The sequence below is a fragment of the Acinonyx jubatus genome, chromosome A3, assembly GCF_027475565.1.
Source record: "Acinonyx jubatus isolate Ajub_Pintada_27869175 chromosome A3, VMU_Ajub_asm_v1.0, whole genome shotgun sequence".
NCBI classification, from domain to species: domain Eukaryota; kingdom Metazoa; phylum Chordata; class Mammalia; order Carnivora; family Felidae; genus Acinonyx; species Acinonyx jubatus.
The window spans coordinates 42,168,979-42,195,166 of NC_069388.1; the positions used below are offsets into that span (position 1 = coordinate 42,168,979).

At 46.5% G+C, this 26,188-nt stretch overlaps 1 protein-coding gene across 3 annotated transcripts in view; it reads left to right on the plus strand.

The window, feature by feature from the left end:
* BANF2 (BANF family member 2) overlaps positions 1-25,514 on the plus strand; it is a 46,008-nt gene extending 20,494 nt beyond the window's left edge. For all 3 annotated transcript variants that reach the window (XM_015063257.3, XM_053200281.1, XM_053200282.1), the window contains 2 exons: positions 16,568-16,696; positions 25,315-25,514. In XM_015063257.3, the coding sequence (XP_014918743.1) occupies positions 16,571-16,696; positions 25,315-25,461 (273 nt within the window). In that variant the 5' untranslated portion in view covers positions 16,568-16,570 and the 3' untranslated portion in view covers positions 25,462-25,514. The remainder of the gene's footprint in view (positions 1-16,567; positions 16,697-25,314) is intronic.
* Positions 25,515-26,188: the final 674 nt, after the last annotated feature.

A 26,188-nucleotide genomic window follows, 5' to 3' on the forward strand; every position in this document is an offset into this window, starting at 1 on the left:
GAGGCTCACTTGGGTTTGAGGCCCGGCAATGCCTTGGGTCGGTGAAAGCATTTTATCTGTAAAATGGGGGCAATCACAGAACCCACGTCCTCACAGGGAGAGCAGGGTGAATGAGGTAATACATGGGAAAGAACTTCCCATGATGCCTTGGGGAACCTAGAGAGGCACTAACTGCTCTCTTAGGCTGGCTTTCCCAGTCACCAACCCTGAGAACCTAGTTGAAGTGCAGTTAGTTCATTCGGGAGGGGTTCAGGTCATACAAGCAGGAGAGCGAGGAGCTAAAACAGGAAGGGAGAGGCCACTAATTCTGCTCATAAGCCATCAGGACTCGACCCCTCTGGGGACATCTTGGAGGTGACCTGGAACACGCCTCCTGAGCATTTATCCATCTGCTGGCACGCGTCAGCTGCCGGGAGAGCCACAGGTGCCAGCTGAGGGAACCGTGAACCCCCAAGAGGATATGGGCAGGCAAGGACACCTGCTACTGTTGCTGCTGTTGGCCTTCTGAGGCCTCTCCTGGAGAGGAAAGAGCGTGGGCTTTGGAGCCCCCCAGATCTGAGCGACATCCCAATGTTGCCTCTTACTAGATAATGGGACCCTCTTTGCCCCTCTGGGCCTTAGTTGCTCCATGTCTCAAAACAGAAACAATTTTCCAGTGCTGCCGAATGAATTTTGAGGATTCTGTGGGACTACGGCCAGAAAGAGGCAAGCACGTAGTGGGTGGAGAAAGTAAGGCCCGCAGGGCAAAGAGGGCCCCATATCTAGTAAGAGGCAATGTTGGGATGTCGCTCAGATCCGGGGGGCTCCAAAGCCCATGCTCTTTCCTCTCCAGGAGAGGCCTCAGAATGCTGACAGCAGCGATGGTAGCAGGTGTCCCTGCCCGAACCACATCTGTTTGGTTCCATTTCTCCCACTTGCCCACAATCCTTGTTTCGGTTCCCAGACCCAGGGTGAGTCCTGCTGGCACCAGACTTTCTTTCCAGATGATCAGGGGCGCCCTGACGTCCAAACTAGTGTTTGCCTCAAGGCGACTTCTGAGTGATGTCTTGTCCTACAGCAATTATCTCCCTAGCCATGTATTATCATGCCATTTCCCCCTTAGCTACAAGCTTTGTGAGTCTGCGGCTTTCATCAGATCCAGACCGGGAGGCATAAGTGGAATAAGATCCAGGAGGGAAAGCCCAACAGAAAGAATTTCTGACTCCTGTAGTTCACCTGGCAGCCCAGGGTCGGGGGTGTGGGCAGATTTAGGGGCTTCTGCTGAGTCGGAGGTGTAGGAGAGAGCTGCCTGAAAAAAAAATGCAGGATTCCCCGTGAAATTTGAATTTCAGATAATCAATGAATAACCTCTTTGGTATGTCTGTCTCTTTTTTTGTTTAAAGTTTATTTATTTTGAGAGGGAGAGGCAGAGGCAGAGAGGGAGGGAGAGAGAACCCCAAGCAGGCCCCATGCTGTCAGCATGGAGCCCGACACAGGGCTTCAGCCCATGAACCATGAGATCATGACCTGAGCCGAAACCAAGAGTCAGATGCTTAACCGACTGAGCCCCCAGGCGCCCCTGGTACGTCTGTCTTATGAAATACTTGGGGATCGTACTTAGCCTATAAGTTTTTTTTTATTATTATTTATTTGAAATTCAAACCTAACTGAGCATTTTGTATTTTTACTTTCTAAATCTGGCTACCCTCATGATAAACCCTCAGGGCAGGGAAACAGGCGAGCAGGAGCTCCGTAAGCTGTGGTGCCGGCTGGAATCAGCTTCCACCTGGCGCCATGAGCGTTCTGGAACAAGAGTGGTGCCGGAGAGTTGGTCCCACCTTGAGAAGAGGGGATCGGGTTTTTCTACTTCAAGGTCCGAGGTCGCTGGCCACCCTCAGGCAGGGCCTGGGCCTTCTAACCTCCCAGGTGTCTCCAGGTGTGGTGGCTTCCATTGCTGAGACTCTGCTCTGGAAAGAGCCACCCCTGGAAGCATAAACAGCAGCACAAGCAGCTGGGGGATGGGGGATGGGCTCTGGACCTACTACTCTGTCTTTTCAGTTGCAAACCTTAAAGAGTCTGTGTTGGAAAGTGTGTTTCCTTAGGGACCCCTCTGCCCCTCCCTGCCTTCCCTAAGGGGATTTGTGCTGTGGGGGTGGGGAGAGGTGCTGATCTGTCCTTATGGGGCCCAGGGCTTTGAATACTCATGGGATCTGCAAGGCAATAGTCTGATCCTGTGGCAGTGTGGCCGCTCTGGTCCACACAAGTGATTAGCCCCTTCTGGTCTTTTAGGGGTATCTTGGCACCCACTTCTGGAGTCTGTGACGTGAACCTTTGCCCTGGTTGTAAGGTCTCCACTCATGGGGCCTCTTCTTTCTGACTCCAGGCTTCGGCTAGCCCATTAGCCCTCGCAGTATCTTCTGCCTTGTGCGCAGGCTCATCTATCTAGCCGTTGTTCACAGTGCTGCACCACCGCCCCAAACGTTCTGAAAGTGCCTGTTCCTGTCATCTCTGGGTACGCCCAAGGAAGGAGGCCACTAGGTCTCAGACACCCTTTTCACAGCCGAGCTGGTATCCCAGATGTTACCCTCTAGAATCCAGCATGTCTGCCCACTTTAGGATTTGTGTCCCAGAGAGGGAAGACCAAGTCCCCTGCCCCTATTACCGACTTCCCAGACATTGTCTTCTCTCTTGTGGATAATGGAACAAGCTTTCTCCAGAAAGAGGCAGAAGAGATAGGCTGTCCCTTTTTTTTTCTTCTTTCTAGGGGGAAATCCTCTCCCTTCCCAAGATGACATTGCTTTCCCCATCTCTCTGGGGCTGTAATAGCAGAGAGAGGCATATTCATAGCAGATTTACTCACTATAGCCAAATGGTGGAGGCAACCCAAATGTCCCTCAATGAATGAATGATGATAAAATTTGGTATATACTCACAATGGAATATTTTTCAACCTTAAAAAGAAAATCTGACACATGACACAAAGTGGGTGAAACTTGAGGACATTATGCTAAATGGGAAAAGCCAGTCACAAAGAGACAAATGTATGATTCCACTTACACGAGGTATCAAATTCATAGAAACAGAAAGAATGGTGGTTTCCAGGGGCTGGGGGTGTGGGGAATGGAGGGGGGTGCAGTTAAAATTTAATGCATATGAAGAAGTTCTGGAGATTGCTTACACAACTATATGGATAGACTTTACACTATGAAATGTACACTTAAAAATTATTAAGATGGTAAATTCTGTGTGATGAGTATTTTCTCACAATTAAAAATAAAAATACAGGGCCGCCTGGGTGGCTCAGGCAGTTAAGTGTCCGACTCTTGGTTTTGGCTCAGGTCGAGGTCTCACGGTTCACAAGTTCGAGCCCTGCATTGGGCTCTGTGCTGACAATGCAGAGCCTGCTTAGGATGGTCTCTCTCTCCATCTCTCTCTACCCTTTCTCTGCTTGCTCTCTCTGTCTCTCTCTCAAAATAAATACACAAGAAAATTTAAAAAAATAAAAATAAAAAAGATAAAAATAAGCCCCCCAAATCCGTTACAAATGCAGATGTCTTGTCCACAGAGGGTAGCTAATATACTCAACCATTCCTTAGGTGACTTATTTTCTTAGCTCAGACCCTGGTCCTTTGCAGAGAACAAGGCTCCAAAGTACAGGAAATGTTTTCATGAAGCAAAGATGTAACCAGCAATGTCCCAGTTAGAACTACCATCCAGACAGAGGCTATCCAACACAGACAGGATATTCAGGGAGAGGGAGTTGAAGCCTTAGTGACATGGACAAGAAAGGAGTGTGAACAAGCCGGGGAGACAAGTGCCTTCTGCAAGAGATTGTTGCAGGGTGTTTTGGCTGCAGGCACAGTGATCTTAGCCTACGTCTATAAAACCTACGTCTAAACCACTGGGGCTAGAAGTTTTGGAGAATTCAGATTTTTTTTTTTTTAATTTTAGAAAGGCAATATGGTGCTGGTTCTATGTGTTATAGAACATTCCTGGTAGAGTCTGGCTCAGTATGCTGCAAACAAACCCATTAATATTCTTGTGGTGAAATGTATAAATATTCATACTAAGAGGGATAATAAAGACTATAAATAGCTTTATGTTGGTCCAGGCCAGGTTTTGCTGCCAAATAACGTTTTTTTTTTTTTTAAACAAAACAATCTTCTGGTTATCAGAGCTTTTTGGACCTGAAAATGGCAGAAAAGGGATGACAAACCTGTATGAATTTTGTACCACCAAAAAGGCATAAGTTAACATAGACACACAATGTTGGGAGGGATCAGAATGATTAGGTCCAGCTAATCAACATTCTGACTTTATACACATGAAATGGAAGTGACTTGACCAAGGTCACATGCCCAAGTTCATGGGCAGAGCTGAGATGAGACTCAGGTCTCCTACCCTCAATCCAGCATACCCCAGAGGGCTCTAGGACACCTACACTGACCTTTCAAGTCTGGCCTGTGAAGACAGTCGTCCCTCTCCTTTACAGTTCCTGAAGAGGTGACCTCTTGCTTCTGGGAACGTTCCCCCTCATCACTGAGGTTTTCTCTGACAGGCACACAGAAATCTTTTTCCTACATGTTCACAGACTTAACTCAAGGCCTTGTAACAGATGGTGCTCAGTAAACTTCTGAGGAATCCTTGCATTTATTTGGGTATTCATCGCATGCATCAGGAGAAAGATTTACAATTAAAGGGTCATGTGTAAGACAGCCACCAAGGAGCAGAGGAATCTTGTTTGCCATTGTAGAATTGGAGTTAATGGAGTTAAGGGCAAGGAAGGCAAATATTGCTTTTATTTGTGAGTGGTGAGCATTAATGGTCATTGAAAAATGATTTTTTTCCACCCCTGATGCCTATCTGTGGGGCTAATCCTGCCCCAGGCCTCTGGGTGGAATGAGAATGCTTCTGTACCTTGCGTTGTACTCAGTGCATGGAAGGTATACCACAAACACTTGTTGAACAAGTGAGTGAATGAGTGAATGAACATTGGGGGTATACTAGTTATAAATCGCACAATCTCAACTTAAATTGCATTAAACAAAAGTGAGAAATATTGCCTGATACCACTGAAAAGTCCAGAAGTAGGTGCCTTCAGGCACAGCTAGATCCAGGTTTGCAAATGAGTACTGGGACTCTGTCTCTTTCCTTCTCACAGATCTGCTTTCCTACATGTTGCTTCCTTCCTAGGCAGGTTCTCAGATACAGGTGATGCCAGAGGTCGTCACCAGCAGTTTTGTACTCCTATCCTACCAACTGAGCTTGGGCTGGGCTAGAGAATGCACCCGTCTCAGAACCATTTGCGGTGGCCAAAATGATATACGAGTTTCACTGTCTAGGCCTGAACATGGTTGCCCCCTGACACCAGGATATTGGGAAGATAGAGACTGAGGTTTGGAAAAGAGTGAATGCCCACAGGGAAGTAGAGGTGCTGGTCCCAGAATTAGAGACAGCCTGTGCTGAACAGAGGTAGAGAATAGGTAACCCCTTATAGGGGCAGTTGCCAGAGGCTCTTTCCATGGGATGTGAAGGACACAGAAGCTCATGTTTTAGGAGTTAGTGCTCACTCATCATCAGGGAACTACAACTCAAAACTGCAATGAGATATCACCTCACACCTGTCAGAATGGCTAAAACCAACAACACAGGAAACAACAGGTGTTGGCGAGGGTACAAAGAAAGGAGAACCCTCTTATACTGTTGGTGGGAATGCAAACTGGTGCAGCCACTCTGGAGAACAGTATGGAGGTTCTGCAAAAAGTTAAAAGTAGTACTACCTTATGATCCAGCAATTGCACTACTGGGTATTTACCCAAAGGATACAAAAATACTGATTCGAAAGGAAATGCACACCCCAATGTTCATTATCAATAATAGCCAAATTATGGGAAGAGCCCAAATATCCATCGATTGATGAATGGATAAAGAAGATGTGATGTTTATATACGATGGAATATTACTCAGCCATCAAAAAGAATGAAATCTTGCCATTTGCAATGACACGGATATAGCTATGGTGTATTATGCTAAGCGAAGTCAGTCAGTCAGAGAAAGACAGATGTGATTTCACTCATATGTGGGATTTAAGAAATGAAACAGGGGCACCTGGGTGGCTCAGTCGGTTGAGTGTCTGACTTCGGCTCAGGTCATGGTGTCATGGTTCGTGGGTTCAAGCTCCACGTTGGGCTCTGTGCTGACAGCTTGGAGACTTGCAGCCTGCTTCAGATTCTGTCTCCAGCTCTCTCTGCCCCTCCCCAGCTTGTGCTTCGCCTCTCTGTCTCTAAAATAAACAAACATTAAAAAAAAAAAAAAAGAAATGAAACAGATGAACATAGCAAGGGAAAAAAGAGGCAAACCAGAAAGCAATCTATAAAGAACAAACTGAGGGTTGCTGGAGGGGAGGTGGAAGGGGTGGATGAAATAGATGATGGAGATTAAGGAGACCCCTTGTAGTGATGAGCACTAGGTGTTGTATGGAAGTGATGAATCACTATGTTGTACACCTGCAACTAATATTACAGTGTATTTTAACTAGCTGGAATTTAAATAAAAACTTAAAAACAAACAAGAAGATAGTGCTTAGTGCAATAGAAATCCACTTGATCATATAACCATAGACATCTGTGTAATGATAGGCTTGGGAAGTCGTGATGTAATACAACCCCATTGAATTGGCTGTCCTGCAGCAGTCCTTACTCTCTTCCAGACAGAGTACTGCACGTTTGACATTCAGTTAACTCATCTGATCTGCACAGCCACCTTGTGGTTGGGTGACATTCATTATGCTCACCTTACAGATGAGGAAATCGAGTCTTTGGTTCAGAAATCCTCTCAAGTCTCCCAGCTAGTAAGTGAAGGGGCAGATATTTGCACCCACTTATCTCTGACTCCCTATATTGGGCGTTTCTTCTGCCCATCTGCATTGCCTGGGGCTTCTGTCTCTCAGATCTGCTTTTGTCCATGTTGCTTCCTTTTCAGGCAGGCTCTCCATATGTGGTGGCAAAGAGGGCCGCCAGCAGGCTTAGAGCCCATCAACTGAGCCATCCTCACAGAGAAAGCATTCATAGGTGCTCCAGCATGTAGTCTGAGAAGGTGAGGTGTGTCCATGGGCCAATCCCATGACACTGTGGTGAGCATGGTAGGCCCTGGAAAGTAATTCCTGAGTTGACGGTACAAAGTGGAGCCCTAGGTCTTGAGGCCATGAGCGTCCATCCAAAAAGGGAGGCAACCTTACAGCGTCTCCTCAGAACTTTAACGGCTAAGAGGGAGAGAGCCCCGCAGGGTCAGACTTCATTGTCCAAGGGATATTACCACCCTTCTTTTTATTCTTTATGAATGACTGGGAGGGAGAGGCAGACTGGTTCATTTGAAGAGAGAAGATGTAGCTTGGAAGAGCGGGGCAGAGGTATATAGAGCCAGGAGTGGTATTTGACAAACAACATTCCCTTGGATCCTGATGGTGAGAAGTGTCTACTGTCCTCATTCCCTTCTGGTCCAACTCCATTGTCTCCCCATCCACACACTGCAGGCCAAAGGCCTCTGTAGGGACAATCCTGAGATTATTCTAACCCTCATTCTCTTGCCTTCTCTTGGTGCTACAAGGCTGCAGTGTTTTGAGGCCGTAGGGATGGACCTTAATTTTTCCATAAATCTGCTTAGTTTAGGAATGATTTTTATTCTCCGTTATCTTTGAGGCTTTGAGCACAAAGTAAAGCAGCATAATTTAAATAGTGTGTGTGTACTCTGAGCACATGAATTTGAGTTTTAAAGCAAAATTAGAAAGAAAATGAGGGCATTGAGCAGACGAAGCATATATGGTGACCAGGAGGGGAGAGAGGTTTTATCTATGCTAATTTCTCTATGTGGCCATTTGGTTTAGCTCAAAGCTTCCCAGCAGGCTGAGTAAAAAGAGAAATATGTTTACAAATTCTGTTTCTTCATCAAGGTAGAAATATACCAGATTTGAAAGGTATACTTTTTTCTTCACATTAAAAAAACATTCACCACGGGGGGCATTTTCTAGAACAAAATGTGGGTAGCAGCATTTTCAACAATGTTACTGCCTATGCAGATTTCTGTCCCATATCCCTTCAATAAAACGTGAGAGCAAAACACAAAGCTTAGGTAGTATTAACATCTCAGTTCCCAGGGTTCCTGGGTGGCTCAGTCGGTTAAGTGTCCGACTCTTGGTTTTGGCTCAGGTCATGATCTTACAGTCTGTGAGTTTGAGCCCCACTCAGACTCCATGCTGACAGTGCACAGCCTGCTTGGGCTGCCCCTCTCCTGCCGGGTCTCTCTCTCTATCTCTTGAAAATAAATAAATAAACTTAAAAAATTAAAAAAAAAAAAACCCTCAGTTCCCTAGAGTAGGCAGTGTCACATATGCCCAAATATAAAGCAAACACATGGGGCGCCTGGGTGGCTCAGTTGGCTAAGCGGCTGACTTCGGCTCAGGTCATGATCTTGAGGTCTGTGAGTTCGAGCCCTGTGTCGGGCTCTGTGTTTACAGCTCAGAGCCTGGAGCCTGTTTCAGATTCTGTGTCTCCCTCTCTTTGACCCTCCCCATTCATGCTCTGTCTCTCTCTGTCTCAAAAATAAATAAACGTTAAAAAAAAAAAAAAGCAAAGACAAAAATAAGATAATCTCTCATTTACTCTACAAGAAGACCCCTCCCCAGCCCCGAATGGTTTTTTTGGCCATTTGAATATACGAACTCATAGGGATGTAGATAAAATAGTTTACTTACACCTTTTCATTTCATAATTTAATTATATACATTTAAAATCACATATTATGCAAAGTAATATATTTAGAAATATTACACTTTTCCATTTAGATTTCAAAGAAACTATCGTATTCTAACTATATTCATGTATGGTCCACACCTGTGTCTCTATCACTGGGGTCACTCCCTGAGTCATCTTACTTGGGCTCCAGAGCATAATGAACTTCCCTTCCAGCTAATGGTTGTTGAGATGTTCACTTTTTGAATTCGTGTACAATGATGTCCCCACCAGAAATTGTATCCCAAGCTCCCAGTTCCAATTTGTATGACATTAAAGCAGTACCCTCCCCCCCACCACCACTCCATTAATCTGATGGGGCACTTGTGATTGCTTCCTTACAAAGACTTATTGTATAGATTTTTAAAATGATCTTTAAAGGATGCCAAACATTTGCAACTAGGTCATTCCTTTGGGAATCACGATTAAATTCCATTGACCCTTTTACTCCTTATTTAAACAGGTAAGTGACTTTCTGAGCCTTTAAAACCAGACTTGGTTAAAGTCATTTCCTGCCAATGTATCCTCCCCAAACAGTACTTTGTGGTTCAAAATGGTGTCATTGAGAGAACACCTTGTAATATAAGACTTTCATGGGGCGGGACCATGTTAAGGCATCTGTGGTAGTATTGTCATAGGGTGGTCAAGTGATTGATCTGACCATAATGTAGCCCACCCTGAATCCCACCCAGGAGCTGCCCGGGGACTTAGAAGGAGTGCTCCTCTGGGAAACAGAGCCAACCATATTGTGCTAGGTGCAGGATGTTGAGCAGGCTGCTGAAATTCTGGGGCCTTAGTTTTCTTAGAGTGAAATGAGGGTTTTAGGCTGGATCAGACAGAGGTTTGAAGGGGACCTAAGCGGGGGGGCATAGGGATGGCGCCACATATCCAGGGTAGGCTCTAGTGCCCTCCCCTCGTTCGAAAGTCAATAGAGTAATTCTGCTTTGATCTATTTTATATAAAGGGATTCCAGGTAAAATTTCCTTTGAAGTGAAGATCCCTTTTTTTAATTAAAAAAAAAAAAAAAAAGGAGTAGGCCGCTATTGAGGTCTGTCCGCTCTGAAGTTCTCTGACTTCAAAGCCGTCAGGGGTCATAGTTAAATCTTCCTATCGATGGCTAATGAGGATTTGATGTGCCTGGGGAAGGGGGACAGACACTGCCTGCTAGTTGGTGAGCATCAGCCATCTGGAAACATGGACATTAGACAACCCACTATAAAGTCCCATTTAGTTGAAATCCCATCATCCTAGAAAACCTGCTCATAACTTTATGAGAAAAAAGCAAATAACAGAGAAACAGTGGTTCTCAAACTTGGCAGTATATTGGACTTACCTGAGAGTTTTTACAAGTTCCAATGTCCGGCCCACGGCCTGTGCTGATTAAGTCCAATGGTAGAGGAGGGACCCAAGCATGGGTTGTGTCTCCCAGCATGAGCCTAATGTGTGGTAAAGTTTAAGAATACATGGCATTGGTACAGTCGCTGTGGAAAACTGTGCAGTGGTCCTCCAAAGATGAAACTTAGAATTAGCATATAATCCAGCGATTCCACTCAATCCAAAAGAATTGAAAGCAGGATCTTGAAGAGATATTTGCCCACCTTTGTTGATAGCTGTATTATTCCCAATAGCCAAAGGTAGAAGCAAGCCAAATGTCCACTGATGGGCGAGTGAATAAACAAGATGTGATGTATCCATACAGTGGAATATTATTCATTCTTAAAAAAGATGATTCTGGGGTGCCTGGGTGGCTCAGTCGGTTAAGCATCCAACTCTTGGTTTCAGCTCAGGTCTTGATCTCAGGCTTCATGAGTTCAAGCCCCATGTCAGGCTCACACTGCTGACAGTGTGGAGCCTACTTGGGATTCTCTCCCTCTTTCCCTTTATGCTCCCCCCCCCCCACACACCCTGCCTCTCTCTCTCTCTCTCTCAAAATAAATAAATGAACTTAAAGAAAAAGACTCTGACCCGTGCATGATACAACATGGTTGAACCTTGAAGACATCATGCTAAGTGAAATAAGCCAGCCACAAAAAGACAAATACTGATGATTCTACTTATATGAGCAATCTGGAGTAGTCAATTCTAAATTTGACTTAGTTTTCAGTTTTGTAATGAAAAGACTTCTGGAGGTTGGTTGCACAGCAGTGTGAATATACTCAACACCACCTAACTAGACACTTAAGAATAGTTAAGACATAAATTTCCTGCTATGTGTATTTTGCCACAATTCAATATAAAATGTAAAAAAGGTGGCGGGGGAATAGCATCATGTAGTTCCCTGCCACTCAAAGTGTGATCTGTGGGCCCCCAGATTGGGCATCTTCTTGAGAGCTGGTTAGGAATGCAGCACCTCGGGTCACACCCCAGACCTGTTGCATCAGAACCCCCATTTTTAGACAAGACTTCCCCACCCCTGCCACAGGTGGTCTGTATGCACATTAAACTTTGAGAAGCGCTACTTGTGATGGCCCGATCCTTTGACCAGTTTGAAAGACGTGGTGGACCCGGGCCTTTGCTACCCAGTATCCACCGCCTCTCCCTACTTGTTCCAGAACCTGGCATTCTCTGAGCTGCCTTATTTATGTTCAGGGGGCTGACCTCATCCACACCTCCACACAGATCACTCCCCTGGCCAGTGACTGGCTTACAGGCAGACATGTTGTCTGGTTCTGGCCAATGAAACTAAGGCAAGTTCTACTGAAGAGGTTCTGGAGACACTTAAGAAGAAATGGTCTGTCCTTCCTTTGGAAGTTTCCATGTCAGGACAGGATCCACACAAATTCTGTATGCACCTTGGGACTTTGGACGCTGCTAGTCTGGTTATTGACACGGCCACTAACAGACAAAATCCTGGGGTCCACTTCACCAATGGATTTCTGATTATGTGAGATTAGAAAAGTATTTCTTGGGGCACCTGGGTGGCTCAGTCGGTTAAGCGTCTGACTTCAGCTCAGGTCACGATCTCGCGGTCCGTGAGTTCGAGCCCCACGTCAGGCTCTGGGCTGACAGCTTGGAGCCTGGAGCCTGCTTCCGATTCTGTGTCTCCCTCTCTCTCTGCCCCTCCCCCGTTCATGCTCTGTCTCTCTTTCTGTCTCAAAAATAAATAAACGTTAAAAAAAAGAAAAGTATTTCTTGTTTAAGACCATTTGAGTCAGGGTTTTCTATTACTTTTAGCCAAGGGTTTCTCATCCTTGAAACTATTGACATTTGGGGCTGGATAATTCTTTGTTGTGGGAGGTCTATTGTGTGCATTACGGGACGTTCGGCGGTGCCCTGACTTCTACACATTAGATGGCAATAGCACTACCCTCTCCCTCAGCTTTGACACCCCAGAGTGTCTCCAGACGGATGGCCAAATGTTTGGGGTTTAGAGGGGGAAACAATTTGCACCCAGTTAAGAACCACTGTCGCAGATAAAAACATCCTAATGAATGTGAGGGCCTTCTATTTAGTGGGTCCTCAGGAGGATCAAAATCGCTGCTGCCTATGCCCCAGAGTGTTTCAAGGATCAAAGTGAGATGAGGTGTGTGAGAAAAGCAAATACACACAAGGTGTTGCTAATCATTACCTGTCTTTGATGCTGCTGCTGCATTGATAGCAATGTTGTAGTTTCCATTTATTCTTTTAATGGGCAGAACTGTTTAACTTACCAGATGGCCAACGTGGATAGTGAATGGAATTTTCCCTGGGCAAACCTGGTGAGCCCCGCCAGAACTCTCTGGGGCTCTTCCTCCTGCTTAGAAACTCTGATCTCCTATAGCCCAGACCTGAGCTGGACCCCTGATCCCGACTCATCATCCAAGGATGGGGGCTGTAGAGCTCACCCTTTAATGCATTTGCACCGATTAAGAGAGATCTTCATATTGAGCTGCTGAAGAGATCGATGCCCTCCACATAATAGTGTATTCCCAGCTTACACATCTGTGTATTTGAGGCCCACAGCGTCAGGGGCCCCTGGAAAACCAGTCTTGGCTCCCGCTATCCTTCCTCGAACCCACCACACATCAAGGCCTCTGTCCTTAGGAGTCCCCTGGCTGTTACAATCAGTGCCTTCGGATTCATCGTTTCTTAGAGAATTTGTGTCTCTAAAGTGTCACAAATGTCTCCTGGAGCAGGAAGGCTTACAAGGGGAGCTGGACGTTAAATGTGGGGAATTGGGAGCATAAGAACAGGCAAGGAGACCAGTGCTGGAAGTGTTTGCAAACAGTGGATGGATCAGTCACTTAGGTCACTGAGCACTTACTACATACCAGGCACTAGGGCTGGGACTGGGGTGGGCAGCAAAGGGCATTAGGAGGTAGCCGTGGCCTCACAATCTACTGAGGACCATGTGGTGGACACTGGTATGCTCTCCTGACCTTGTCCCGTATCGTGGTAGGGAACGACTACCCCCACTAACATGGCAGCTACCCCGATTTTGTGCCCCACCCCCACCCCTGCAGCCTATGTGCTTTGTAGGTCACTGACTTGCCTTCTGAACCAGAGGAAGGACACACATCAGGGCTTGGCATGTGACAGTTTGGACTGGAGAAGGCATCCATTGGCAGCTTCGAGGGAAAAACAGTTTTCCTTTGGGGGAGGGGTCACACCTTGCAAAAGGGACACCAGGCCCGGCTACAGCCCGATTATTTCCAAAAAGGAGTCAAGCTGAGGACTGAGCTGACATATAAAGGAAAGCTGAGCCAAGAGGTTTGCAGGGAACTCAAGCTGAAGGCTTGTGATCCACCTCTGGGCTTTTAGGTGGCATATGTTAATAAAACCTTCTTACTGTGCAAGCCAGTTTGAATTGGATTTTTCTGTTACTTGAATTATGAACTGTCCAAACTGACCCAGAGTTTGGTACCAAGAAAGGGATACTACAATAACTAAACCTCAAAAGTGGCTCAGCCAAGAAGACATATTCGCACAGAGAGCAGCAGGGTGTCTCTACCCAGAACTAGAAAGACGGTGATCGTGGTTTAGCAAAATGGCTGCTTATTCCTGTTTTAGCCTGTGATAGAGACCCTATGTGTAGGGAGATGTGACATTTGGAGATCTGGAGGGCAATACTCAGGATGTTGGCTACCTCTGGCAGTCTTTGTTAAGGTCCTAGAAGACTCCAATTTAGAAGGAGGGGTGCCCATTTGAAAATGGGGAGGGATAAAAACCCAGCTTTGCTGAGAGAGGGTCTTTCTGCCAGTGGCCTGCAATCCAAAGTGACTGGACTTCGATAAGCAAGCTCCACTGGGTCGACAAAGCTAAAGTATCGAGCTAAAGTTAGAACACGGGCAGCAAGTAGGGTGACTTAACAAAAGATTGGGGCCCTGGAAAAGCAGTGCCCCCAGTTCTCAGGTCTCTATGGAGCATCTGATCTTAGATACATCTAGCTTGATGACAGGGACAACTCACTGTGAATATGCAGCTAGGATATATCTGGGGGGCAGGGAGCAGACTTGGGGTACCTTCACATCAGAGGTAAAGGAAGATGCCATGAATCTGAGGAGCAGGGCAGTGAGCAAGACACAGAGCCCAGTTGCCAGTTCAAGGATTCTGACCTGAAACAAAATCCAGCTTGAACTACTGGCGCATGGACTTGAATAGAAGAAACCCAGTAAATTCTTTAGGGTACTGACTTGCCAAAGCAAGTGGCCAACTAATGCCTGAAATTGCCCATTCCTCGGGGCAATCCCCGAACCTGTACCCACAAGAAGTGTGTTGTTAAAGCAGTGATACTCCTCCAAAGACATCAACCCTATGCCCACTCAGATTTTAGCAAGGCAGTGGATGGGGCAGATACACCTGAACCCAGAACTGGGGGCAACTATCTCTGCCAACTGAGGAACTTGCTTTACCATCATGGCAAGGAATTCCCCCAATATTTCCTCAATATTGTATATACTATAGGGCAATGACATCTGAATGTGTTTCCCATTGTCCCCTTCTTCAAATGGAGAATTGCCCTTCTGGAAAATTTTATTGCAGATACACTGGGTTTTTTTTTCCCCCCTAGCACTGACTATGTTGATGGTAGTGAAGTTCAGAATTTAATTTATAGGTTACTTCCAGACATGATGGAGATTATGATGCATCTTCCAGAAAATACAAACTTGAATCTGAATCCAGTAACTAGATGAGTCATAGGGCTTCACCCTTTGAGGGAGGAGGTGAGTCTACATTTGCCCAGTGTGGGTATTTCTGATGACAATGTAAGGGAATGAGAATGTACCGATGTTGGGGCGCCAAAGGGGTGGACTATAGTGGGATATTATGGTTACTATTTAACACTCATCCCCCCCACCCTGGGTAATAATCCTAATTTATCCTAATAAATAATAAATAAATAAATTATCCTAATAATCCTAATATATCCTATTACCCTCTCTGGGTAATAATCTTAATTTTGTTCAGGTAAACTTTGCTTGATCTCACAGCTTGTATGGTTCAGAGAAAGCTAACTCCACTCCAAATCTAGGACTAGGGCATATGGCCAACACTAAGCTCACACTGGTGGCCCTGTGTAGACCTTCAAGACTGGATGGGCTCTGCTTGGAACTCCTCAGAGATACGTTCTCTCTGTTTCCTTTTTCTTCCGGGGTGGAATGTTGAGGAATGTGAATCCTAAAGCAGCCATTTCACTGCTATGAGGGGAACCAATCAAGACTGAAACCAAAACAGGGAGAAAAAGTTGAAAGAATCAGAGAAAATGGAGCTGTGGCCCCAATTGCACCATCCCTGTCCTTATCCTTGGGCTTTTGAGTTCTATAATATTTTCTTTAATGTTTGATCCAGCTTAAGAGATTTCTGTTACTTGCCACCAAGCAACCAACTATTACAGAGTGTGATAAAAGTGTTGGTGGTGGAGAAGGTAGGTTAATTAGCTAAGAGAAGCAATGTTTTTTTTTTCTTTAAGACAACTTTATTGAGATATCCTGGACTTATAGAAACTGTTTATATTAAGGTGTACAGGGGCATCTGGGTGTCTCAGTCTGTTAAGAGTCTGACTCTTGATCTCGGTTCAGGTCATGATCTCATGGTTCATGAGATTGAGCCCCACGTCAGGCTCTGTGCTAACAGCGTGGAGCCTAGTTGAGATTCTTTCTCTCCCTCCCTCTCTGCCTCTCCCCTGCTTGCCACCCCCACTCTGCAAAATAAATAAACATTTAAAAAAAACACTCCAGGAAAAAGTTTTTTTAAAAGGTGTATAATTTGATCAATGTATATACATGGTGCAAAGATCACCACGATCAAGCTAAACAACTTTTCCATCAGTTCCATATAGGTATCCTTCTCTGTGTGTGTGTGTATGGTGAGATTTAACTTAAGATCTATCCTCTTAGAAATTTGCAAGTATATAATACATTATCGGTAACCATTATTACCATGCTGTATATTAGCTGCCCACAATTTATTCATCCCACATAACTAAACATTTGCATCTATGACCCACATATCCCCATTGCCCCAACTGCAACCCTAGACTCAAAAAGCAATGTTCCTTTAAGCACTTAGGGAGGGAAGAGGAGGAGAGGAGAACCTGTTGCAGTTCTTAGCATTAAACACAATCTTTTGGTGGAATTTGCTGAACTCATCCACAGCCATCATAACACATCTCTCATTCCATCCAGGTGGCAATGGATGTGTTGAGGTCTTCAGTGCAGGGCACTGCCCCTGCTATCTGAAAGTCCCCAATAACTATTGGGTGCTGGAAGGAAGCCTGCCATCATCTGTTGTCCCCATCCCTCGGCAGGGCAGTCCCCCATTGTCCCCTCTCGCTGTGAGCAGCCGGCCACCTTCTAACTGTGTTCCTCCCACTGCTGTTACAGAAGATGAATCACATGTCTCCCAGGCTGAGAGCCTTCCTCTCTGAACCCATCGGAGAAAAGGATGTTGCCTGGGTGGACGGGATCAGCCATGAGCTTGCAATCAATTTGGTCACCAAAGGTTTCAACAAGGTAATTCATTGTTTTTCCTATTTCCCCAACTTCTCTCCCCAATGTCTCTTCCCCTAGTCCTGCCAGATGGCAGCTGCCACTCTGTGTCCCTGCAAGGCGCCATCAGAGAGGAAAGCTGCCACTTGGCAGGGTGCCACAGTCTTCAGTGCTGCTGACCCCTCATGCTTGGGCAGCCTCGAGGGCCAGCAGATGATGGGCAAATTGAATGGCTTTGGCTCAGAGCAGCTGGGCCAGGCATGATTCACTGGGTGTTCCAACACCCAGAGGTCAACAGAAATGAGCCGGCAACCCGAGCCTGGGGCTGCGCTGTCAGGACGGATGATTTGGACACACTTCCATCTCCATGAAGAGACTCGCGGGGTCTCACTTGCCCCACCAGGGCACCACCCTGACAGCGGCAGGTGGAGTAACAGCAGACTGGGGGCTACACCAGAGTAAGATACGAGCTTCCAAGATGTCGCTCACAACCCACGAATGGCCTCAAGGATATCCAGTGGAATCTGAACATTCTTTTTCTATGTAATGATTTGGTTTTAGCGTGCTGGTAAAGCTGCTTGGAACTTTAGGGGAGAATAGGAGACAATCCCAAGAGAACCCAAAGAAAGTGAGCACAGGCAGAGGCAAATGGGAATTCACGCAGGACATTGCACACTCAGTGGAGAGATTTCACACACAGTTATTGCTGTTCGTTTCCTTCAGTTTTTTTTTTAATGTTTATTTATTTTTGAGAGAGACTGAGAGAGACAAGAGTGTGAGCGTGGAGGGGCAGAGAGAGAGGGAGACACAGAATCCCGAGCAGGCTCCAGGCTCTGAGCTGTCAGCACAGAGCCTGACATGGGGCTCAAACTCACAGACCACAAGATCATGACCTGAGCCAAAATCAGACACTTAACCAACTGAGCCACCCGGGAGCCCCCATTCCCTTAGTTTTTAATGTCAGTCTGCACCACTACGCAGGAAGATGTTACAGAAACACCCAAAGAGGCTGGGAACTGTGGCGTGCACAACTGATAATCAGCGTGGTGTGCCTTCAGTGGGCAATGCACGGCTGCTCCCAGGGGGCATCTGAACTACTGGGCCTGTGGTTTTCTGGTTAATACCTTGCCTGCACCAGCTGCTAAATATTCTGAATATCTACCAATCTAACATCCAACAGGTGATATTGTTAGGAAGCTGGAGATCCGGGACTGAGGTAGATTTGATTCTTTCCTCCAGGATAAAAGATGGGACCAAGCAGGTAGTGAAGTAAGCAAGCCTGCTAGGGAGACAGTTTCCATGGAAAATTCCTCTTTAAAAGAAATGATTGTCGCTTTTTCTTTTCTATTGTAGTGTGCCTGCATTGATAGGAAGGGTTCAGCTCAGTGAATTTTTACATATATATATGCTCATGGCCCCCCCCCCGCCCCAGATCCAGTGATTGGACACCTCCGGAATGCCATATGATTCCCTTGTGTCTCTCCCTGGCCTGTGTCATCCCCTCACTCTCAGAGGTAACCATTATTCCGGCTTCGAACACCTTCGATTTAATGTTTTTTGCTGTTCGGACATACTCGGCATTTAAAAAAATATTTTTATTTACATATAGCAAATGTCACCTTTTTTAGTACACAGTTCCGCAAGGTTTGACAAATGCATGCAGTCATGAAGCCACTACCGCAATCGAGACCTAGGACAATCCCATCACTCCCAAATGTCCCCCTGTGCTTTCATATCCCCCACCCTCAGCCCCTAGCAACCACTGATTTGTTTCCTATCCCTCTAGTTTTATCTTTTCCAGCCTGTGTTTCCAGCCTAACTGACCAGTTGGCATATTTAAGATAAACGAACGAATCGGGGCGCCTGGGTGTCTCGATCAGTTAAGCGTCTGACTCCGGCTCAGGTCGTGATCTCACGGTTTGTGAGTTTGAGCCCCGCTTCGGGCTCTGTGCTGACAGCTCGGAGCCTGGAGCTTGCTACAGATTCTGTGTCTCCCTCTCTCTCTCTCTCTCAAAAATGAATAAATGTTTAAAAAAAATTTAAACATTAAAAAAAAAGATAAGGGAATGAATGTATAATGGGAAATTTTCAGGCATCCTGGAACCTGTTACACAGATGAAGGGCTGTAGGGAAGAAGGAACTGTTTGGCTGTGTATGACCAGGCCCCTCTTGTGTTCACAACCTCCTGGTGAGCACAGAGATCAGCATGCTACTTCCAGGCCATACTCATTCCCAGGGTCGCTGATTCCAAGCACTGACGCAGGGGATTTCACCTTTCTCCTTTGCTTTGAGCCCCTCACTCACCCGCAAATGGGAGAAGGGCCTCTATGTCCACTTTACAGAGGAGAAGACAGAGGCTCCAGGGAGTTAATGCCTTGATCAGGGGCCCAAATGAGGGGGAGAATGGCCATGGATTGTATCGTCACAAACCACGCAGGAGGATCAGGGTCCAAGTGGCTACTGCAGCATGAAGGGGGCTTCCACTGGGATTTGGTGACGAAACACCAGGGCTGGAGCCTGGCTGGGTGTGCGAAAGGATCCACGAGACACTTTGTAGGTGAATAAGTGCTTCTGGGTAAGGACCGGTCGGTGGTTAGGGCCAGCAGTAAGAGCGTGGTCCAGGGAAGGGGGCCTCAGATTTAGCAGATAAAAATGCAGGCTCCTATAGATTTTTAAAGCTTTTCTTTTTAGGGCACTTCTGGATTCACGCAAAATTGAGCAGAAGATGCAGAGATTTCCCACGTACCCCCTGCTCCCACACGTGTATAGCCTCTCTCATTAGCCACACTGCCACCAGAGCGGTGCGTTTGTAACCATTGCAGAAATGACACTGGCACGTCATAATCACCCAGGCTCCACAGTTTACATTAGGGTTCACTTGCAGAGTTTCTCTGGGTTTGGACACATGCGTAATGACACATATATCCATCTATATAGTAATGTGCAGAGATGTGACTTCCTCTGAGCTCCTGGCTTTTTATACCCTGCCTGCAGGAGACCTTAGGGAGAGACACCTTTCTGGGCCTCATGCTAACGTTGGTCTTTGCTGGCCTCTGCTGGGGGGTGGAGGGGGGGCTGTCCCCTCCCTCAGCTACGGCATGACTTTTAACTAAAACTATTGATTCCTCTATGGATTCACCCAAATCTCTTCAGGACCTCGACAGTCAAAAATTTGGCTGCACCCTTCCTGGGTTATTTTGTGCCTGCCCTTTCCCGAGCCAGTCAGCTTTGGCAGATCTAGATCTCTGAGAATCTAGACCTCTGCTGTCTGATACCGCTGGCCGCTGGCCATTTGTACCTTTTGAGCACCTGTCTGAATAAAGATGTGCTCTGCATGTAAAATACACGAGGTTGATTTTAAAGATTTAAGATTTTAAAGTACCCCCCCAAATGTAAAGGATCTCATCAATAATTTTTTATTGATTGCATGTTGAAAGGATAATATTTTTGAAATAGAAAATAAAGCATATTATCAGAACTCATTTCACCTGTTTAGTCCCCCCCTTTTCCTGTGGCTACTAGAAAATTAAAAATTATACATGTGGCTGGCTCACATTAAATTTCTACTGGATAAGGGCACCTGGGTGGCTCAGCTGGTTGAGCGTCCGACTCTTGACTTCGGCTCAGGTCATGATCTCACGGTTCATGGGTTCGAGCCCCCATGGGGCTCTCCACTGATGGTGCAGAGCCTGCTCTCTCTTCTCCTCCCCCACTCTCTCTCACTTTCTGTCTCTCAAAATAAATAAATACACGTTAAAAAAATAAATTTCTACTGGATAGTGCTGGTCTAGATTTAACAGTGAAAGGGCTGCAAAGGACAAAGGAATGACCAGGAAGGGGAAATACGTTGTGCATAAGGCGCTGAAGGCTCTCCATAGCCCAGCTCTAGCTCTGTCTTATATTCCCCACCCTCATCCACGCCATACCCAAGCCAGACTGTCCATGAATCACAAACACATACAGGACCACCCGCCTTGCAGGCTTTTCTTGAAATGGACATTCACCTGCTTCAGGACCCCATTCACAACTGATCTTCTCTGGGAAGAAAGGCTTCCTTCTGCCCACCCACCCCAGCCTAATGAGCTTGTGTGTCTGAACACTGAGTATTCAATAGGACCCCTTGCTGTGACATTTGTACTGTTGACTATTTTTTGCACACATGGCCTGAGAACCCACACTCATTATGCTAGAGAGGCACAGCTTGCCTTTGGGGCTCTCCCACGTCTCCTCTATGTTCTATGATCATAGTTCTATGATCTTTGTACTCCTCCTCTCCCTATGAAAGCCCTACCCAGGGGCAAGTGAATTTCCAGGCACTCAGTAAATCCAGGGACTTTGAGCAGTGTCCTGTGGGGCAGGTGCATTACTGTGGGGATAACCCTGAAGTCATCCAACAGAGAGGAAGGACGTTTCCATCCCAGAGACTCTAGTTTGGTTCAATGCTCTTTGAAGACACTATAAAGTCATATCCTTGAGACTAAATCTTCCTCCTGAAAGATACTTGGAAGGTCAGGAAGGGGTATATGTTCTGGGTGCCTGCTGCCTAAGGCTCTCCTAATAGCAGAACTTATGTGTGATGTTTGCTACATGCCAGCCACTGACTGGCCTCAGTGTGTGACATATATCTCATTTAATCATCAAAAAATCCTATAAGGTATACGATTTCACCTCCATTTTACCGATTGGGAAACGGAGGCACACAATAGCCATGTGACTGCTCCAAAGTCACTCAGGATGAGAAAGATGAAATTTGAATCTGGGCAGACAGTCCCAGGGTTGGGGGGCTGGTAATTCAGAGGACCCCACTACCAGACATCTGGGCCCTACAAGAAGTCGGTCACACAAGTTTGGGGTTACCCTGCATAGAGTTGCCAGAAAAAATGCAGGGACCCATTCAGTTAAATCTGAATGTCAGTTAAACAAATACTTTTTTAGTATAAGTATATCCCCAAAGGGCACCTGGGTGGCTTAGTCGGTTAAGGGTCTGACTCTTAATTTTGGCTCGGGCCATGATCTCATGGTTTCTTGAGTCTGAGCCCCGTGTCAGGCTCTCTGTTGGCAGCATGGAGCCTGCTTAGGATTCTCTCTCTCTCTCTCTCTCTCTCTCTCTCTCTCCCTCTCTACCCCTCCCCCACACATGCTGTCTCTGTCTCTCTCAAAATAAGTAAATAAACTTAAAAAAGAAAAGAAAAAAGGATATCCCAGGGAGACATGGAGAAGAAAGAAGAAGGGGCAAGCCCTGCATTGGATCGAGCATTTGCACTAGAGGCAAGGAGTTTTAAGCCAGATATGACCGAGAGGTACTGGATTTTCAAGATTGTCAATGGCTACCAGTGACCATGAAGGCTGAAGAGGCGGTGAGAGGAAAAGAGAGTTGTTGATCACACAACAAAGTCTTGTGGCCATGTAAGAGCATTCGGTGTAGGCTCCAAGCAGTGGCAGCTCCCAGCAGAGGCGTCAGACAAGCCTGAGAATCAGAGAGGGCAAGATGGCGGACCTCTGTTGTCCACGTAAAACTAATGGGCGCCAACTTTGTTCAAATTTTTAAAAAGTTAAAAAAGAAAAGAAAGAAAGAAAGAAAAGGCCAGATGTTACCGTGAAGACGAAAAGTTTTCATTGGCATTGACCAGGACCAGCCACCTAGTGCAAAATGAAGATATGAGGCCCCTCGTTCACATATACTGAGGACTTCAAGATGCAACAGCAGAACACTAAACCAAGGGGGGCTCTGTCCGGGGTGGTGGGGGCACGCTGCCTGCTCGGTGTTGCTGTGTGTCTGTATCTCCCTCCCCGCAGCCAGAAATTCGTGAGCTTTGTTCCGAGAGAGAGGCGAGAGATTTTCTTCTCCTTGGTGAAGGCCTCGCTTTCTGGAACCAGCAGAGAAACCGAGCAGGCTTTGGGCAGGGCCGTGATGGGGGCCCACGACTCCGGCTTCCCTTGGGAGCAGGGTGACGTGGGCTGACTTTCCCTCCCCACCACTGGAAGGTGGCAGGGTGAGAGGACAAGAGACAGGTTGCAACTTGGCTCCGGAGGCCACAAGAAGAGGCCCTTCTTCCTACGGCATTCCTGGACAATTTGCCTCTGGTCCTGCGTGCCACACATTCCCTGGCTTCCTGGCTGCTGAGGCTGGTGGGGATGTGGAGGCTCCAATCACCACAGGCTGATGACCAGCAGCGAGGCCTCTGAAACGGCAGAGCCTGCCACAGGTGCCCAGCCAGATTCTGTCAGTCGAGATGTGCAAGAATGGGGCTCAGGAAAACAGGAGTCAACTTCTCAGATTCTTGGTGATTCCATCTGGAGATTGAAACTGGGTTAAAACGTGCCAGGGGTCTGGAGCCCATTGAAGGTACCCAAGTGCCACTTGCTATTACCATCATTATTATTTATCATCACTAATCCTCCCTCTCCTTGGACAGAGCCAAGGCTCTCCTTGATTCTGTTATTCACTTCTGTGCCTCCCACATCCACTGAAGCTACTGGCTCAATGAACATTCAATAAATGTTCTTTTTTTTTTTTAAATGTTGAATTAAAAAACATCTCCATAAAATCATCAGCGAAAGTACAAGGATACTGATAAAGTAAAATGAGATCATTCTAAGCATCTATACGGCTTTTCTAAAAAGATGATGAAGGTAGCAGGTTAACATGACCATGACGTCCTGGCTGTTTTTTCAATCTTTTCAACAACTGGACCATGACTCAAAAGAAGAGACCCCAAGCTCCAAGGCTTGGGCACATTTTACAGCTGGGACTCAGCTACTATTTAATTTCTTTAAAAAAAAAAAAAATACTCCCTTTGGTTAGGGTGAAGTTTGCTTTGTTTTATGTAACTGAAAGCAAACAGACACCAGCTAGTTTTCCTGGAGAGGACGCAGGACAGCAAGCGTGGACGCTGGTTCCCATTCACTCCAGGCTGGAGGGTCCCCAAACCAGCCTCGAGAGGCAGGCATTTATGTGACCTTAAATCTCCAGGCTTCACCATTTAGTGACTCAGTCAATCCTGGCCGTGCAGTCTCAGGCACCACTTTCTCCATGGAGAGCTTGCTCCTTGTCAATAATCATGTGATAAAATTGTAAGAGAGAAGTGGAAGGCTGTGGGGCAGTAGTTAGAGAATGAGAGAATGCCATAGAGCTATCTGTCCCGGTGTACTTAATGTTAATTACATGTGTTTTTCATGCACACAGACTCTTCAGAAGGGAAAGGTGGGCAAGGTTTATGGAGTTTTATATATTCCGTGCTCCCCCCACAGGGCCACATATTCCAGGACAAGCAAGACATTAGCATTTTCCTAATGTTCTCGCTCTAGATCCACTTAATTCCATTTGCAAGGGGGGGGGGCATGTTGTGTGCCTTCAGGTGATGTAGAAACTGAGGCCGGGTTCTTGGGGTCTTCACTACGGGTTAAGTGAGTTGCCCAAGGTCACAGAGCTGGTTTGCAAGAACAAATTGGTACTAAGATGCCCCTCATCTGCCAACGCCACGGGCAGTGATTCTTGATCCAGGGAGATTTTGTCCCCAAGGGAACGTGGCAATGTGTGGAGATGGTTACGATTGTCACAGTCTGGAGGGATGGGAGAGCGCTACTGGCATCTGGTGGGTAGAGGCCAGAGCCGCTGCTAAACTTCCTGCAATGCTCAAGACAGTCTCTGCTCCACCACGACAGCACAGAATTACCCACAATGTCAAGTGAAGAGAGTTAGAAACTCTGCAAGGTCAATAGAGAAAGTGATGGGGTGGGGAGCCTCTCTGACTCCTCTTTGCGTGTGCACATGCATGTGCATGTGTGTGTGTTTGTGTGTGGGGGTGTGTTAAAAAGAAATACTAGGGGTGCCTGGCTCGCACCAGTTGGTAGAGCCAGTGACTCTTGATCGTGGGGTTGTAAGTTTGAGCCCCACGTTGCATGTAGAGATTACTTAATATCTTTAAAGAGAGAGAGAGAGAGAGAGAGAGAAATACTAGATCAGAGACCAGAAGGGAGCATTAGAAGTATGCTAAGCTCTTGCTACTCAAAATGTTGTCCCTGGACCAGCTCAGCTGGGAGCATGTTAGAAATGCAGACTCTTGGGGGACCTGGGTGGCTCAGTTGGTTAAGCGTCTGACTTCGGCCCAGGTCACGATCTCAGTTTGTGGGTTCGAGCCCTGCGTCGGGCTCTGTGCTGACAGCTTGGAGCCTGGAGCCTGCTTCGGATTCTGTGTCTCCTTCTCTCTCTGCCCCTCCCCAGCTCAAGCTCGCACTCTGTCTCTGTCAAAAATAAATAAACTTAAAAAAAAGAAATGCAGACTCTCAGGCCCCACTCCAGACTTAATTGAGTCAGAACCTCCCTTTTAACAACGTCCCAGGTGATTTATGGGCTCATTAAAGTTGAGAAAGGAAAGTTCTGGTTCACCCCAGGCTAGACAGCCCTCAATCCCATCCCAAGAGATGTGCATTTATCTTGGCCTCACACCTCACCAGGGGCCAGTCCCAGAATCCCCATCACCCTGGTCAGGGGTTCAGGGCCTGCCGTCATTCTCCCCCACATCTGACCTGTGCCCCTTCCTTTGATTTTCACGCAATTCCTAGTGTTGGAGAAGAGCACATCTGGGCCGGCTTATTATAACCTTTCCCATTTTTCTCCATGCCTCCCCCGCTCCCCACAGGCCTACATCCTGTTGGGACAGTTCCTTCTGATGCACAAGAATGAAGCCGAGTTTCAGAAGTGGCTCATTTGCTGTTGCGGCGCCACCGAGTATGAGGCCCAGGAGAGTTCTAACTGTCTGAAGGAGTGGTGTTCCTGCTTCCTGTGAACACACGTCCCCTTGCTCTGATGCCTGGGTAAACGACATGTTCTGTACTGATACCCAGGCTTGGGGTCATTATTTTTTGTTCTTTTTTGTTAGTTTTTACTTTAGAGAGAGAGCGCAAGTAGGGGACAGGGACAGAGGGAGAGAGAGAATCCTAAGCAGGCTCCCTGTTCAACGCAGAGCCTGATGCGGGGCTCGATCCCACAACCCTGGGATCATGACCTGAACCAAAATTGAGAGTTGATGCTCAACCAGCTGAGCCACCCAGGCGCCCTACTTTTGTTTTTAACTTTAAGGATACACAGCCATTATACCAAGTAGTACAAGAATATATAAAAGAGAACAAACGAAAGACAAGTGATCCTCAAATTGACCACCTAAAAACAATTGTCATTCACCTTACATGAATATCATGCCAAATATTTCAGCATATGAATTATTTTAGAATAGGTTACTTTAAGTTTGAAGCCAGTGTATTGATTATCTATTGCTACATAGCAGAGGAACCCAAAGCATAGCAGCTTAAAACAAGCCATTTTATCTCACGCAGTTGTTTGGCTGGGTGTTTCTGTCTCTGGGTCTTCCATGAGGGTGAAAACCGTCAGCTGGGCTGCAGGCATCTGAGGGCTTGACTGGGGCTGGAGAATCCACTTCTAAGATGTTGTACTCATGTGGCTGTCAACTGGAGTCCTCAGGTGCTCTTTAAATAGGCTTCTCTATGGGGCTACTC